The sequence below is a fragment of the Seriola lalandi genome, unplaced genomic scaffold (assembly GCF_002814215.2).
Source record: "Seriola lalandi dorsalis isolate HSWRI2012SDOR001 ecotype SW California unplaced genomic scaffold, Sedor1 jcf7180002054476, whole genome shotgun sequence".
Lineage (NCBI taxonomy): Eukaryota > Metazoa > Chordata > Actinopteri > Carangiformes > Carangidae > Seriola > Seriola lalandi.
Genome location: NW_019525029.1, coordinates 2,791,658 through 2,807,219, shown reverse-complemented (window position 1 = coordinate 2,807,219; position 15,562 = coordinate 2,791,658). Strand labels below are relative to the sequence as shown.

The 15,562-nt window shown below is 43.7% G+C and overlaps 1 protein-coding gene across 1 annotated transcript in view; it reads left to right on the top strand.

The window, feature by feature from the left end:
* The window catches only part of jarid2b (jumonji and AT-rich interaction domain containing 2b), a 104,968-nt gene that overhangs the window by 38,187 nt on the left and 51,219 nt on the right, over window positions 1-15,562 (top strand). Inside the window, exon 2 of the mRNA XM_023412137.2 lies at window positions 12,258-12,384. Within this exon, the coding sequence (XP_023267905.1) occupies window positions 12,258-12,384 (127 nt within the window). The remainder of the gene's footprint in view (window positions 1-12,257; window positions 12,385-15,562) is intronic.

Here is a 15,562-nt window from a genome sequence, read left to right as displayed (position 1 = left end):
TTAGCATTGTGTTTTCAATTTTCAAATTGGATTTCTGAAGCACAAGCCAATATTTTGTCATGCTCTCGTCTCGGCTCAGTTTGGTTTGTTTATGGCCTGTATCATCACACCATCTACCACTGGAATAACCTGCATGTAGACTACATGCTCAGGGGCGTGTGCGCATGGTTGCATACACAAAGTCAGACTAACCCTCAAGTGACTGACCCACAAGTGTGCACACGCATTAGGGCCAACAGAGGGCATCTCAGGACACACACACACACACACACACACACACACACACACACACACACACAGACACAGACACAGGGCACTGCCCCACCTCCAGCCTGGCTAGTTGTCGCCCGCGTGCCCCCACCAACCGTCTGCCAACAGGCGGGTTAATATTGCCACCAGCTGCAGAGGGGGTGATGCCAACCAATGCCAACCGGCACCAGGCCCAGAGCGGCCACACAGGAGCCACTGTGTGTTTCTCTTCTCTTCTCTTCTCTTCTCTTCTCTTCTCCTCTACTATTCAAAATGAAATCTAAATATGAAATGTCACTGTTTGTGCGCTTCTATATATGGAGCAGAGTGAATGCATGGATCCAGGCTGTTCGAGGGCAGTCATCCATCTCAGTGAACAACGCTGGACAGTATATTGGCTGCATGCATGTGTGAGAGAGCGAGAGAGTGTAGGATGCAGAAATAGAGCAGTGCATTATGGGCTTACAGAAAGACAGGCCGTCCATTTCTTTCTCATCAGACATGTGAATGAGCTGCTCCTGGTGCTTTTGCTTGGTCATTTTTCTCTGAGTCAGTCTCAACAAGGCTCTTTTGTTTTCCTGCCTTGTCACTATTCTCACATGTATTTATACAAAACCACATTATGAGACAGACATGTGGCGCTAATCTGTTGCTGCCATTGTGAAGGCTGATACGTGCTTCTGTGAAAGTACAGGCAAATATACCACAATGTACACACATCTGACATTTCATCAACACGTGATGTCTGTGACCATTTGTGTCACACTGAGTGGATAAGGGTGTAGCACTGGAGTTAGAGCCAACACCCAACATAGCAAGCCAAAGGCAAAAGCTCACAGATAATGTTATGCATTTCCTCATTTAGATTTTATTTTTATTAGACATATTTTTCGGGGTTGGACGGTGTTACATCATCATTTGATTAAATGTCAAACATAATCAAAGTGAATGTGCAGATTTACAATACTCTGGCTGCAACAGAAAAGATTTATTTTATTATGAACTAAAAACGCATAAAGTGATATGTGGGTTGTATGATGAGCAAATGTGCTTTAAAAAAAAACTGATGTCAAAACTACTACGATGTTGGCACCAATAATGAACTGCGGGGGGGGGGGCACAAAATAACAAAAGCAGTTGTAAGTCGGCCGTCACATGTGGTTTCTTCTTAGGATTATTGCATTGTGTTTCCAGTCCCTAAACACAACGTTGCAAACTCTTGAAATGTGAACGCTTCTCATTTCTACCCACATGGCTGCTTTTGTAAATTGTTAAACTGCAGGCACAATGCACACAGGTAGATCAGATTACAGAAAATGGTGTGTGTGTGTGTGTGTGTGTGTGTGTGTGTGTGTGTGTGTGTGTGTGTGTGTGTGTGAGAGAGTGTGTGAGACAGAGCTAGGGGTATGAAGAAAGAGCTACTGAATCTACAAAAACGGAATGCAACTTAATACAAAGGCCTGACCTAGGCTACTGCTAGAGTGCTACAGCAGTGCGCGCGCACACACACACACACACACACACACACACACACACACATCAAGTGCTTATTGATCTTTTAAAGACTTAATCGCACTCACATAAAGAGACACCATCGTTCACTCTATCTAAAAAAGATTGCTCTGAAATTGAACTTATTTGGTTGGAGGGAGGTGCAGAGGCCATCTGTTTTTCTTTTTCCTCTGCGTTGGCTAAATCTAAACAGAAATGCCATCAGGGTTCAAGCATTTAGTGACAGCATTTTAAGGCATCACTGTGGAGAGCGGGAGATGTTTCTGAAGTGGCTTATGCTTTACAGATGAACTCATTCGGGTTAATGTAACTTGTACTTGCTCCCAGTACAGTGTTATTTCGCTCTTCACTTGTGTGGGCAAGCAGCGACCTTTTTTTTTTTTTTTTTTCACACGCTCAGTATCTTTTCATGTCCTGGTTGTGGAAAGGCGAATTAATGAGTCTTTCTAGTAAAGCAGCTTGTCTGTGCTTGTGCAAAATTCTGCAAGGGTAAATGAGTTTAAAGCCTCGGGCTATGTGTTGTTGTTGTTGTTGTTGTTGTTGTTGTTGTTGTTGTTGGTGTGTAAGTGTGCCTGTGTGCACGTGCGTGCTGGTGCTTGTGTGCCTCTTCCTGTCTGAATGGTTACAGCCTTACCTAACTGGATTCCAGATGTAATCCCACAGTCAGTCTGATGAGTCTGACTATCCAAGGCTAACAGGGAGACTTTCTAGAAGTCCCCCTCAGGCGTTGCCCTCAGACCAGCTCGCATAAATGGCATCTTCCCCCTAGTTGCAGACGTATGCTGCATAAACTGACCAGAGGCCGGTGCTACTCTGTATTTTCGTACAAGCCTACTAGCCTGCAGGCTGTTCCTGTCAGACGAGGCACAAGGCTAATGAGGTTACTCTGTTTCCTGTTTCTGCCTTCCTGTCCCCTCTTTGTGTTTGTGAGAGTAGGAGGGCTTTAGTTTTGTGGCACAATATGTCACATATGTCACACTGTAACATAACTTACATAGGCTATGCTTAAAAACATTTTGTGTGTGTGTGTGTGTGCACACACACACACACACACACACACACACGCTTAAAAGTGTTAAACGCGTCGTGCCAGTCTGGTTAAGGTGTTCCAGTCGTATGATGGTGCAGACACACTCCTCCAAATACCAGAGAATATGTAAAGCGTTGCAACATGTATTGGCCAAAGCTGGCAGCCAGAAAAACTGTAGCATAGTTTGTGGTAATATATCACTGCTGCCATGAAATAATGTGAGGGAGTTAAGTTTTTGTGTTTTTACTTGAATCAAGTGGTGACATACGCTTTGGCATGACGTTTTATGACCCTAAAATACATTAAATCCACCGTTACAAGAATGAAAGCGTATTTCCAGTTTGTGAGATATAATCTGTTTTTGTTGTTTTTTTTGTTGTTTTTTTTTTTAAGCTGGGATTTTAGAGGTTGACGGCAGAAGAACTGTGACCTTGCTTCTCGTCACGTACATACAAGTGTTTCAGAAACTTAGCAACAGGGATATTTCAATCTGAGTGAATAAATGTTCTGTCAGGAATTTTTATTATGTGGAAGGATTTTTTTAATCTCCACAGACACACAACGCCTGGTGTCATATTTCCTGCATGACAATGAAGAGAACTTTCCTTAAGCTGTATGAATCTAAAGAAATCAACCACTGCTGCTGTTTGTAGTCATACCTCATGTTTGTATTTGCAGAGCAGCTGGTGTGTGGAGGTGAGAAGGTTAGAAATGCTGTTCTGTTAAAAGGGATCAAGGCTCCTGAGGGAATAGTATGGAGGCGTAGGAGCCATTGCCACCGTTACCATGATGAATGACAGCGTGTTGGGGGAGCGCTGTCGCTCAGAACTCACTGTTCACGTGACCAAAGGTGGTGAGGTTGTGTGTGTGTGTGTGTGTGAGAGAGCTCGCGGTGCAGGGAAATGAGTCAAACCTTTGGTCAGCGGCAAGTAGCCAAAGTGAAAATGATACTGTGACAGAGTTGGAGGGTAAGTGTGTTGCACGGTGCTGTTGTTATTATTGAATGGGAGCCATTTGTTATGCAACCTGTCAAATCAAAGAGAGCTTACACACACACACACACACACACACACACACACACACGCACACGCACACACACACACACAGAGGTGTTGCTTTATGCTCTATTTTAACACACAATTCCACCCTGAGACCTGTATTTTAGTCTTTTGTAAGACCAGATGTGGCCCAGCTCCCTCAACCTGCCAAATGTAACTTCAGAATATGAAGAATTTTCCTCAACTGAGCCTTAAAAAACCATGGCAACAAGGCTGTGAAGCTGACGCAGGCACCGCTACAAAGCTAACAACACACTGTCACTTTGATGTTTCACTTAAAATTCCCTCAATAACAATTCCACCATGCTGTCCTGGCTCCATGGCGCAGGATGAACTGGAAGCAGTTGCTTTGAGCTCGGGCTTTTTACTGTAATACTCATCTGGTTCTGTGTGCCATGCACTGAGGCCGGAAGCAAACCTTAAGAAACTCCTTCAACGTAATGTTAGATAATCTGTCAATACTGCTATAAATGCAGTCAGTGTTCCAGGAATGTGATAAACAAACCAGCTGCACAGATTAGTAAGGGCTTTAAACATTTTTTTTTTAATTAGTCTGAGTTTCAGTCCCATCTTTTACTTTGTTTCCTAGTTATTAACTCCACAAATTAATATACTGTTTGTTTTTAAGTACATCTCGAACTTAATAAAAAATGTGGTTGAAATTTGTGAGAAAGACGGCTGAAGTAAACAAGTGATTACACTTTGGTCATGGTGTTAATGTGGGATGTTTGTAGTCAAACAATTGGCTTTTTAAGTGGCATGCTTTCATGTTGTAGTGGAAAGGTCCGGCAGCTGCTGATGTGACAGCAAATCCAAATCGTTGCATTTGATTTCATTTATTCAGAATTAAACAGAAGACAAACAATAAACAAATACACGGGGCGCAACTTTACAATTTGGAGAATACTTTAGTGTGTGTGTGTGTGTGTGTGTGAGAGAGGTCAAGGGTCAGGACAGCGGTCAGTTGGTCACATAGCCAGGGTGGGTGGGCAGCCCAGTCAATTTAAATCCCTTATTATGCTGCCAGCTGGGCCTGTTTTGCATGTTTCGCATGCACACACACACACACAAACACACACACACACACACACACACAGGATCTTCAAAGCATTGTGACATTTATTTCTTTCAGTCAAAATAAACTCAGTCACAGTCTGTATTTAAAAGCGCTCTCTCCCTCTCTCTCTCTCTCTCTCTCTCTCTCTCTCTCGCTCTCTCTCTCTCGCTCGCTCCGTGCTCTACTTTTACCAGGCTGATAGCGTTTTATGCTCGACAGGGCTGAATGGCGCTGGCAGTCTGTCACTTACATACGCTCAGATAGATTCAGACGGTGCATGCGTGCATGTGTGTGCAAAAGCAGACAGCTGATATGATTGACAGTGGAGACACGGGAGGTTTATGTGTGTGTGCGTGTGTCTGAGACACTGAGCTCAGCAGGAGAGACCATCATGGCCAGGCTGCAGACAGGAGGCATTGTTCTGAGGGAGAAACATTTATCTGCTGCATATGTAAGCACAGAGGGAAAAGGTAGAGAGCGAATGTGGCCACACACCCAATTTCTTGCATGTGGACTATTTGAAAAATGACCCCTTTGAGACCCGAGTATCCAGAAAGCATGTGCCTGGTTCCAGTTGATATTGCATCGTTATATTTTTATAGTTCGGTTTTACTGTTGTTACATGAGGAAGTTCAGCATTTCTGCTTATGGAAAATTTACGGTTCAGGCCGTTTACACGATAGCGGAAGGTACGTTCAGCCCATGTGGCATTCCTCTCCTTCCCTGCAGATGGAAATGCACTGTAACTGTTCTGCTGGGGCTATCCCAGCATGGCTAGTTTAAAGGGGAGGCCCTGTGGCTGCACATACAGACATACATTCCGATGCAGTGAGCGTTCGGTGTAATGAGGCGATTATACAGGGCCTCTTGTCCCCGGCAACCCCACAAACCCCTTTATATTCGGCTGTTCTCTGAGCCAAGCATCCGGTCTACTTTAGGCTATAAGGGACATGGGGACCAGGATGTAGTTAGGATTGGAATGTGAGATCGAGGAAGTTGGCCTTGCTTTACCTCAGTGTGCAGCAAATCACGCTGATGTTAGAGCGGCTAAAAAAGCATTTGTCACATGTTGTCACTCAGTGGCAGGGTGGTTTCTGGGGAGCAGTAGCTATCATTTACACCAAAAGTGGGCAGCAGCCTTGAAAATACCTTCTTATTTTTAATTACAAATGAAAATCTGTCAGAGTTTCCTGTCAGCTTTCTAATGAGACACATCTTTGCAAACATGCTACTGAGATGTTCTTGTTCGCATGCATCTTTCACTCTCAAGATCACTTTGAAGAGCCCTCCATTATTGTGGCGGGCATGATTTGGACCTCTTGCTGCGATTGTGGAGGCTTTCTTTAATACTTTGCAGTTGTTTTTGTTTCTCCACAGGGCCAGAATAAAGATGTCTTGAATGTTTCTAATCCTCAAATGGCTGGTCATGACCTTAAGAAAGGGTACTGTGATGTATTTTGCAATTAAATAATTGTTATCACTGTCATCTGCGCCACATGGGAACCCTGAGCAGTCATATCCTTGCAGCCAGTCATCTGGGGCCCATGTGTTGGTGAAAGAGAGCGAAGGATCAAGATTTGGAAGGAGGAGGAGAAAGGAAGAGAGGGTAGTCGTGGGGTAGAGACTGTTCTGACTACTGGATACACTAACCCAGGCTTTGTGAAAATAACATTTCTCAATCACTCATCCATCCACCCTTTCATCGATCCATCCATCCATCTCTCCATCCCTCCTCCAAGGGGAAATGTGTGTTAGAATAACAGATTTTGGGCTAGTTTTGTAGAGCAGATCGCAGCTGGCATGTGGCCCACATTCCTCTGCCATGACATCCGCACGGTCGGCAGCAGCACGGCACTATTTTTAGAGCAGCTAGTGTGAACGCTTGCATAGACAGAAATGTACGTACATGCAGGAGTGTGTGAATCCACATAAAATCAGGAGCTTTACATGAGTTTGTTAATACCATGAGTAGTGATGGATGCATACCAACATTTTGACTAATTGTAGCATTGTTTCCTTTGTGTCTACACCAAACCAATATATCAGATAATGAACTGATGAATTAAACTGAAGCATGAGAAAAAAATAAAAAAATATTAGCAAATAAGTTTTATCTGCTGTTTTAATCTGTGGTTTCACTTGTACAGTAAGCGCTGGCACGTATGAGCTGTAGAGCTGACGTTAGTGTGGCTTGGCTTTCTGTCACACTTTTACACACAGACCCAGAGCAACAACACACACCGGCTCTGTGATGTTCTTAAAGGAACAGTGTGCGTTTTCTCTTTCTTTTTTCTTTTCGTTTTTTTTAAAATTTTTTATTTTTGAATGCCGTTAGAAGCATTTTTTTTTTTTTTGCACATTTTCAGTTTACAAAATGCTGGTGACGTGCAGCTTTGGTGTAATGCTTTCAGTACACACGTGGTTTTATACTCAGGACTGGTGTTCAGCGTGTTTATGTTGTGTGAAATGAATCCATTGTTTGAGCATGATACTATAGTATGGGAGTTCAACATGGTCTCAGAGGAAATTTATATTTCTGTCATTCATTTCCGCTGAATGGTCCGAGTTTTTTTTTTTTCTTTTTGTCTCAAAGTTGTTGTTTTTTTTGTTTGTTTTTTTTGTCTACATCATCCTCCTACCCTCCATCTCCCTCTTCCTTCGTATCTAACACAACATTCAGGATGTTTTTTTCAGCCTCCACTGTTACATAAAGCCAATGCAATCCACTTGTTTCTTCATCAACCATCAGGGTTATTGGATTTGCCTGCTTTGCAGAGAGGAATGTTTGAACAAGGCGGGGGTTATGAGGTGGAACCAGCCCCACTTTTCATCCAGTTAGATGAACAGATACAGACGCAGTGATAGAATTAATCCTGCTCAGACAAGTGACGTCTTATCGTTGGCACAGTGCAGCAAGCTTTTTAACATTTGCTCAGTTCCTAGAACAGTTTTGAAAATTCTGTATCATGATTTGGACAGTAGTAATAAACAGAAACTGTTGTTTGGGATGACATTATGCTGGGAATGACATTATATTTTGAAGCATTAATGCCTTGTTATGCTTCAGAATAATGTCAGGGAAAGAATTGAAATATTACAAGAAACTGCAGTGATATTTTCTTTTTGCATTAAATTCCAAATTTTTTTTGCAAAACTTTTATTGGGTAAAGTGTTTTAAGAAGCCCTGTGGAAAGGATATAATGTGGCTATACTTCCTAGCGCTGTGCTGTACGTCGGATTTATTGCAGCGCATGTGTGCAACAGAGTGAGAGAGACAGAGCGAGAGATGAAATGATGCCTATGGATGGCTTTAAAAGGCGTCTGTCTGTGTGTTTGTGTGTTCTTTGCAGGTCGGTTTACCTGTGTATTCCAGTGGAGGTGGGGGTGGGGTTGTCAGCTGACAGTAGACACACAGCGCTCCTGATGCCTTTCTTGCTTACAGACGTGCAAACACACACACACACACACACACACACACACACACACACACGCACAGAAAAGGTCCCTGTGCTCATTAGTGGGATTCCACTAGCCTGATGGGAGCTGGTCGGGGTGTAGATGTGTGTGTCAGTGCCAGGTAGTGCTCGGCTGGCATTGCTCTGTCTAAGAGCTGTCTCTAAAGAGCTCTGGCAATGCGTCAAAAACACACACACACACACACACTGCAATGTCTGAATGAGAAACTGAGACGCAATACAATTTGGTTCTATTGCTTATTTGAGGAGATGTTTCCCCTCCTCTGTCATGCTACACTTACCCTCTGGCAGGCAGAGTATGAATGTCTTCGGAGAGATTTTGCATGCTATTGCTGTCCATCACTTCTCTGTTTCACACCTGGAAAACACACTCACACGCACGCACGCACGCACACACACAGAGGAAGGAGCTGGCTTTTGTGACAGAAAATCCAGTGAAAGGAAAGGAACACCTCGGCCAAAAACAGATGGCAAACTGCTTCTCAGGTCAGACAAATAGTTAACCTGCCGTCGAGCAGAGGTTGTGAAAAAACCATTTAAACAATCTTCTGAAGTATGAAGAACTAGTGATGAGGTTTAAAGGTGCAGCAACCGTAATAGAGCGGAGCTCACGCTTTTTCCCTCAGCTGATGAAAAGTCAGTCAGCATTTTTTTTTTTCCCCCCAGACCTTGTTGCTATGTGTACACAGCTCAGGAAATATCTGTGGCACGCAGCCAATAACTGGGAGGAAACCAGAGAGAAAGTGAGAGAGAGAGAGAAATGCAGATGAACTTTAAGGTCAGTTGTTGGAGGGAAGAAAAATTTGAGCTTGTTTTCGCTCTCAGTACAGCTGTGTGCTGTGTGTGTGTCAAGTAGAGATATGGATACCATAGACGTTGTATAAGTAAGAGTGTTTGTAACCCTGGGATATACTGTCAATGCTGTGTGTGTCAGTGTATGTTTGGCCTCGTGCCACACCATGAAGGAAAGAGTGCCAGTGAGCTGTCTAGGTAATTGGTGCTTACCTGGCAGGCTTTCGCATGCACACACACACACACACACACACTCACACAGACACACACACACGCACATACACACAATGAATGGATTAGATGACATTAACTACAGGAGAAAATAGCATAATTGAATACTTGCACTACCTGTCTCACAAGTGTGTGTGTGTGTGTGTGTGTGTGTGCACACATGGTCATGTGTGACAGTGTAATGAGGGACTGCACGCTACACACAAAACACACCCTATCAACCTCTGTCAGAGGCTGCAAAGCATGGGTGCACTGAACGGTCCGCTTGTCTATATATATGTGTGTGTGTGTGTGTGTCGGTGTGTGTGTGTCGGTGTGTGTCGGTGTGCGCACTTCATGCAGGCAGATGTGGCTGTCACCCATCAGTTCCATCATGTGCAGACACCCAGCTTTTAATCTTGTCCCCCTGCCACCCCCACTTCCCTCAAAACAACACTCTGCAAAAGCTTATTTTTATCTGGTGAAGAGACAAAAACAAAAACTAAAAATACACACACACACACACACACACACACACACTTGTGTCAATATTGTCAAAAAATATTAAGAGTTGTGAAATAAATCAAGTGAGTGAATGAGGTCGCTCACTCACTCCGTTTTGTTTTGATTACAGGGAGTTGTCAGTTACAAGGAGACAGCGAACCATATCCCCTGATACCCTGTTCTTTGTCTTTCATGACCCACCTGTGGCTTATAGTAAATCCATTGAGACCACTTCTGACTTTCTGATGAATTGTACACTAAATAGTGACGATGAGTCATTGCATGAAGCAAATCTGAACTTATCCTGAAAACATGGCAACAATTTTACTTCCAAGTTTCAACCGCACATGGACACATTTAGAAACACCTTGTTGGGATGCTGCTATAATCATCAGTAAGTTGTCTGCTCTGATCAGAAGGCATATTTTATCCATCACAACCTCTCTGTCGGGCGTGTGTGATTGTGTGTGAGCATCCTAGAGAGGGGATTGGCCGCACTAAACGAGAGAAGACATTTATGAGCAGCAGTCATTTCAGTAGCATTTTATTCACTGGCTGTGGGAGGACGCATAATATTAGGATGAGATTAACTTTCTCTCTTTCACACACTCAGACAGAAATACAGGCTTACACACAGACTCAGTTTCTGTGTTACCCCAACCACAGCCATCTGATCTTTTTATTTTTTTTATTTCAGAGAGCACTTATGCACTCTTAATGGAATGCTGTGACTGTTATCTTGTCATTACAGCAGTGATAAAACGTCTTGATGTAATTATTTTTGTGTGAGGTGGAGATTTTTTATTTTTTTTGTAATACCCCCAGCCGGCGCTGATGTCACTGCAGTGTCTGCCAGACACTTAGCTGAGCCAACTCAAATGATCTGAGTCAACTAGATGATCAGAACACGCTCCCACACAGGTTGCTTGTTTTTTCACGTCAGCCTCTTATGTTACGCTTGACTTCGACAGAGGGAAATGCGCTCCCTGCGATGAGTCAACAGGATTAGAAATGTGTTTTTAATTCAAATCATTAGCATACATTAGCTCTTTCTGCACAAAGACGTAAAGTGTTTTCTTTTCTCCAACCTTACAGCTGAAACCGACTCGCCTCATGGCATGACTAGAGAAAAGCTATTTCCAGTTTCCATTATTTATTAATACCTCTTTGTTGTTGCTCATGTCCTAATCTCATTTCCTTTAGTCATTAGCGTTGTTCGACATCAAACACAGCTGCCAGAGCAATGAGTGTAGGGGAGCGAGGTGGGAGAGAAGTATGGTTATTGCTGTTGGACACTTTCTAAAGACCCTTTTTAACAATGCTTGTTGCAGTGGAATATTTTTCTATTAAGCTGTTAAAACTCTCAGAATGAGCAGTATAGTGTTTTGAATAAATTGCGGCTTTGATGTGCTGAACATTTTAGCCATCATGTGTTTGCTGCTCAGATTGAAACTGACTTGGGGGGGGGGCTGTGTCTTGGAAAAGGATGTGTTGTGCGTATGTGTGTGTGTGACTTCTGGTGACCTCTTCCACAATAACGTCTTCTGTCTCAGTCTCGCTGGGAGAGATTAGCAACACATGAACTCGCAGTCCCATGATGCTTTTTTCATTTGCTTCCTACCTATTCATCACCATAACACTCTCCTATCATTGCATTGTGCCCGAGATGCCGTCCTTCGAGCATTGTTATGCTAATGTGATGCCCTATGTCTAGCTGCAAGCTAATGCTATGTTATGCTAATGTTGTGTCATGCTAATGTCACGATATAGCGAGGAATGAAGGGGAGGGATGCAACCGGAACAATATGTATGGAGATTCCCCATTATACTGAAACTTTGGTTGTCTGTTTCTCTTCACTAAAGCGGTCGTAACTTTTCATGCATTTCCACACTGAACGCAACATTTTGTGTTTCCCATATTTTATTGTTATTATGACAGACAAATACATAATATAAAAATCACCCATTAAATTCCACACTCCTCAGAATACTAAAATAAATACTAGCTAGCTGCAACTATTTTTCTAGTTTTAGCTTGTAAGGTTTTGTTTTGTCTTTCCGCGTTTCCTGTCCATGACCTCGACCCTCACTTTTATAGCCATGCTGCTGTCTGACAACAGAAACAAAGGAGAACACTCAGCATAAACAACTGTCCAACTTGTAAAGCTCCTGTCTATATTAATGGGCTGTTGATTGTCTTGTCTGCTGGGTTTTCATAGAATAATCTGCAAATTTAGAAATTGTTTATTGGAAGAAACGCAGCAGAATAATTATTTTTAAAAATGGGAGAAAGAAAAAAACTCCCACTGTTTCTCTCTGTGATAACAGTTGGTGTTAATCTGTTCTCTCTCTATTGGATGTTTCCACAGGATGACAGTGATGGGATCCCGTGGTCGGAGGAGCGGGTGATGCGGAAGGTGCTTTACCTCTCCCTAAAGGAGTTTAGGAGCGCACAGAAACGGCAGCTGGATGGTGATGGAACCACAACCTCCAATGGTGAGTTCATGTCTACATCCTCTCTGTGAGGGACCTGTAACACTATGACATCATGTCTCCACCTGTGTTTGTTTTATGGGGACAGATGTTTTGTCTTATGTTGCCGTCCATTTTACCCTTGGAAATCTGTATGCAGCCGAAATAAGGACTTTGTAAAGAGGTAGAATGAAATGAAATGAATCTCGTAGAGTGAACTGTAAACTGCCCTGCAATGATTAAAGGCCAACTTCAAATGCAATAATTTGACATGTTGAAAACACAGACTTCATTTCCAAAAAAAAAAAAAACAAGCAAAGAATTTGCTACACTAGCATTTTTTGGAGTAAATGTCAGAGTTGCCAGTTTTGTCTGGCTTTGCAGAGTTTAGCGTCTCAGTCTAACTCCTCACTCCTTTAATTGCAAGCGACAGTTTTATTAGTCTGTTTGTGAGTGAAAACTAAGCAAGTTTTCTTTGACTTCGCCGACCTGGTCTTACTTAAAATGGAGGCAATCCAATAAGAACAAATGATCAAGGCCTCTTGTTTGCCTTTTGTTGTGGGTCAGTGGTCAGCGAACTGCAGTCTTGGTTCAGTGTCACATCCTCAAAGGAAGCCTTAGCTTGAAGTATTTCCCACTTGTTTTCAAATGTTGTTTATGCTTCAAACAGAGGGACTCTGATGAGGTCTTCCACAGAGCCACACACAAGAAAAACATGTGTAGAAGTGTTGTTAATCTTTCCTAGCTTGGACATTTACACTCACTGTGGAGTACAGACTCATTAAAACACAGTCTAACTGAAAACCCCCGACATGAATTAATACTTGAAGTTGCTTAGTTAGACAGAATTCCAAATCCAGGTGGAAGCCGGCTACAGCAACAGTTCAGGGATCTTTGCGGTTGTGCCGTGTAAACCCGAAACAACGGAAGAATTGTGAGAGCACAGGGGGGGATGAACATATTGTTTTGAACCAAGCTGCCACCATGTCTTTGTTTGACACTGGTGCTCCCACCCATAAAAAGCCCTCAGCCAGCCAACAGCGGAGATTTGAACTTCACACGTGCCTCAGAAGCTATTCTCAGCTGACATTAACACAACCCAGACACCGAAAGAAAGGAAACAGGAGGAGAAAAAAAAAAAGAGCCTCTGAAAGTTCACGCCCAGCCAAGGAAGCCAGCCAGTCATCCAGCTAGGCGGAAAGGGAGACAGGCAGACAGACAGGAGGGAAATCTCTTTTGAAATGTAGCTTATCTTTTATACCTTTTTTTTCTCCCCCCATTTTTTTTCTTTATTATATATTTTTTTCACACCTTCATTTCTTCTCTCTGTGCTGAGTGCCCCCTCCCCTCTGTGTAGCTAGTGTATCTCTGTGTGTCTGTCTGGCATCTCGTGGCTGCCACTCCACAGCTCCTCAGGGCCTTTTAAGCCACCGCGGGTAGCTGACCTTATCGCCTGAATAAAAATGACTCATTAGAAAGCGTCAGCGGCCCGTCGCACCGGGGGTAACGACAGCAGCCTGCGCTGACACAAAAGGGAGCCGGGTTGAATAGACGGGCCCTGCTGTTTTAGAGCACCGTGGGTTAGCAAGGCTTTGGAGGCTGTACGAGCGGCACAGTTTCCCGTCTCGCACAGACGATGTGGTGAAACTGTCAGCCATTTTGGAGGATCACACTCAGCGTGCGCTACATCCTGAATGGGCAGCCCCTGCTGTTTTAGAGGACTGTGGGTTATAGAGTCTGGGCTTATGTTGGGGCCAGACATGTGCCCGAGTTTTCAGTCTGACACGCGTTATTGTGAAACTATCAGCCATTTTGGAGAGTCAGATCATACATGTACATAATCATTAAATATGTCAGAGACGGAGTTAGAGTAGATGATGGATTAGGGATTACTGCCATATGTAAATAATTAGTCAGTTCATGAATTACTCACTGGCAGAAAATTAATCAAGGAAAATTTTAATAATTGCATAATTGTTAAAGCAAAAATGCCAAATGTTTGGCATCGCCTTGGGAAAATGATGACTTTCCTAGTATTTACTAATAACATTTTTTACTATAAAAATATATTTGACTCTAAGGCTAAAACCCAATGATATTTACAATCATGCTCGACTGAGAAAAGCACATTTGAGAAGGTTGCTCAGGGAATTTTTTCCATTTGTGATTTTGAAAAAATTAACAAAAGAGTTGCCACTTAATTTTCTGTCAATCGAATGTTTCATTAATCCGCTAATCATTAAGCAAGGCATTCTGTTTCAATATATTTCAAGATAAGCGTCCACCATTTTGGGGAAAAAGGTATCATGTGACTGAAGGAGGCTGGAGCAGTACCTGGCTGTAATCCTCGGAAAAGCAGCGTTTGTCTCCCTCCCCAGGCATCTGTCTCTCCATCTTTCCCTCCCCACATACCTCCATCCATCCCCATCCTCCTCCTCTCTCCGTCACTGCGTGACAGCACTGGCTATCTGTTTTAGAGGGGGGTGTGGCAGTCTGTCAGTCAGCTGTATGTGTGTCCGATTGTGTGTCTGTGTGTGTGTGTGTGTGTGTGTGTGTGTGTCAGTCTATCTTCCCACCCACCCAGCCTTCTCCCTGCCCATAACCAGCAATCATGCCATCTCCCCAGCCACTTTACCCCTCGCTGTTGGCAGCCGTCCATCTCTGTGTCCATCACACTTCCTGCCTCTCTCTTGCTCGTTCCCTGCATTATTTAACAAATGACATTATGCCCTTCTGTGTCCCGGCTTCCGCTCATTCACCCAGTCACCCCTCTCCCTCTCCATCACAGCCATGATCTTCCTCTTCCTCTCCTTTTCTCACCTCTCTCTCCCTCCATCCGTCTGTCCTTCCGGTTGCCCCCCCGCCCCCCACCCCCCGATGCAGGGTTTCATTACACATCAATAGGACTCTGGTTACTGCCTTCTCCGCAAGCTCCTGTCTCCTCTCTCACTCCCGCTGCTCAATGTCCTCGATTATATATCTCCACCCCCCCTCCTCACAGAAGCTCTTTTCTCACTCCCGTTCCCTCCATCCGTCTCTGTCTCCCTCTTTCTCGTCATCTCCCTCTTTTCCGCTTTGTCCTTCCTGTCCTCTGCCTTGTCTGTCTTAACTATCTACAGTATCCGTCACCCAAGCCCTCCCTGCCTCTCTTTCCATCACCACCCTCCCTTTCCTTCACTCTATCCTGTTTTCCCACCCTTCC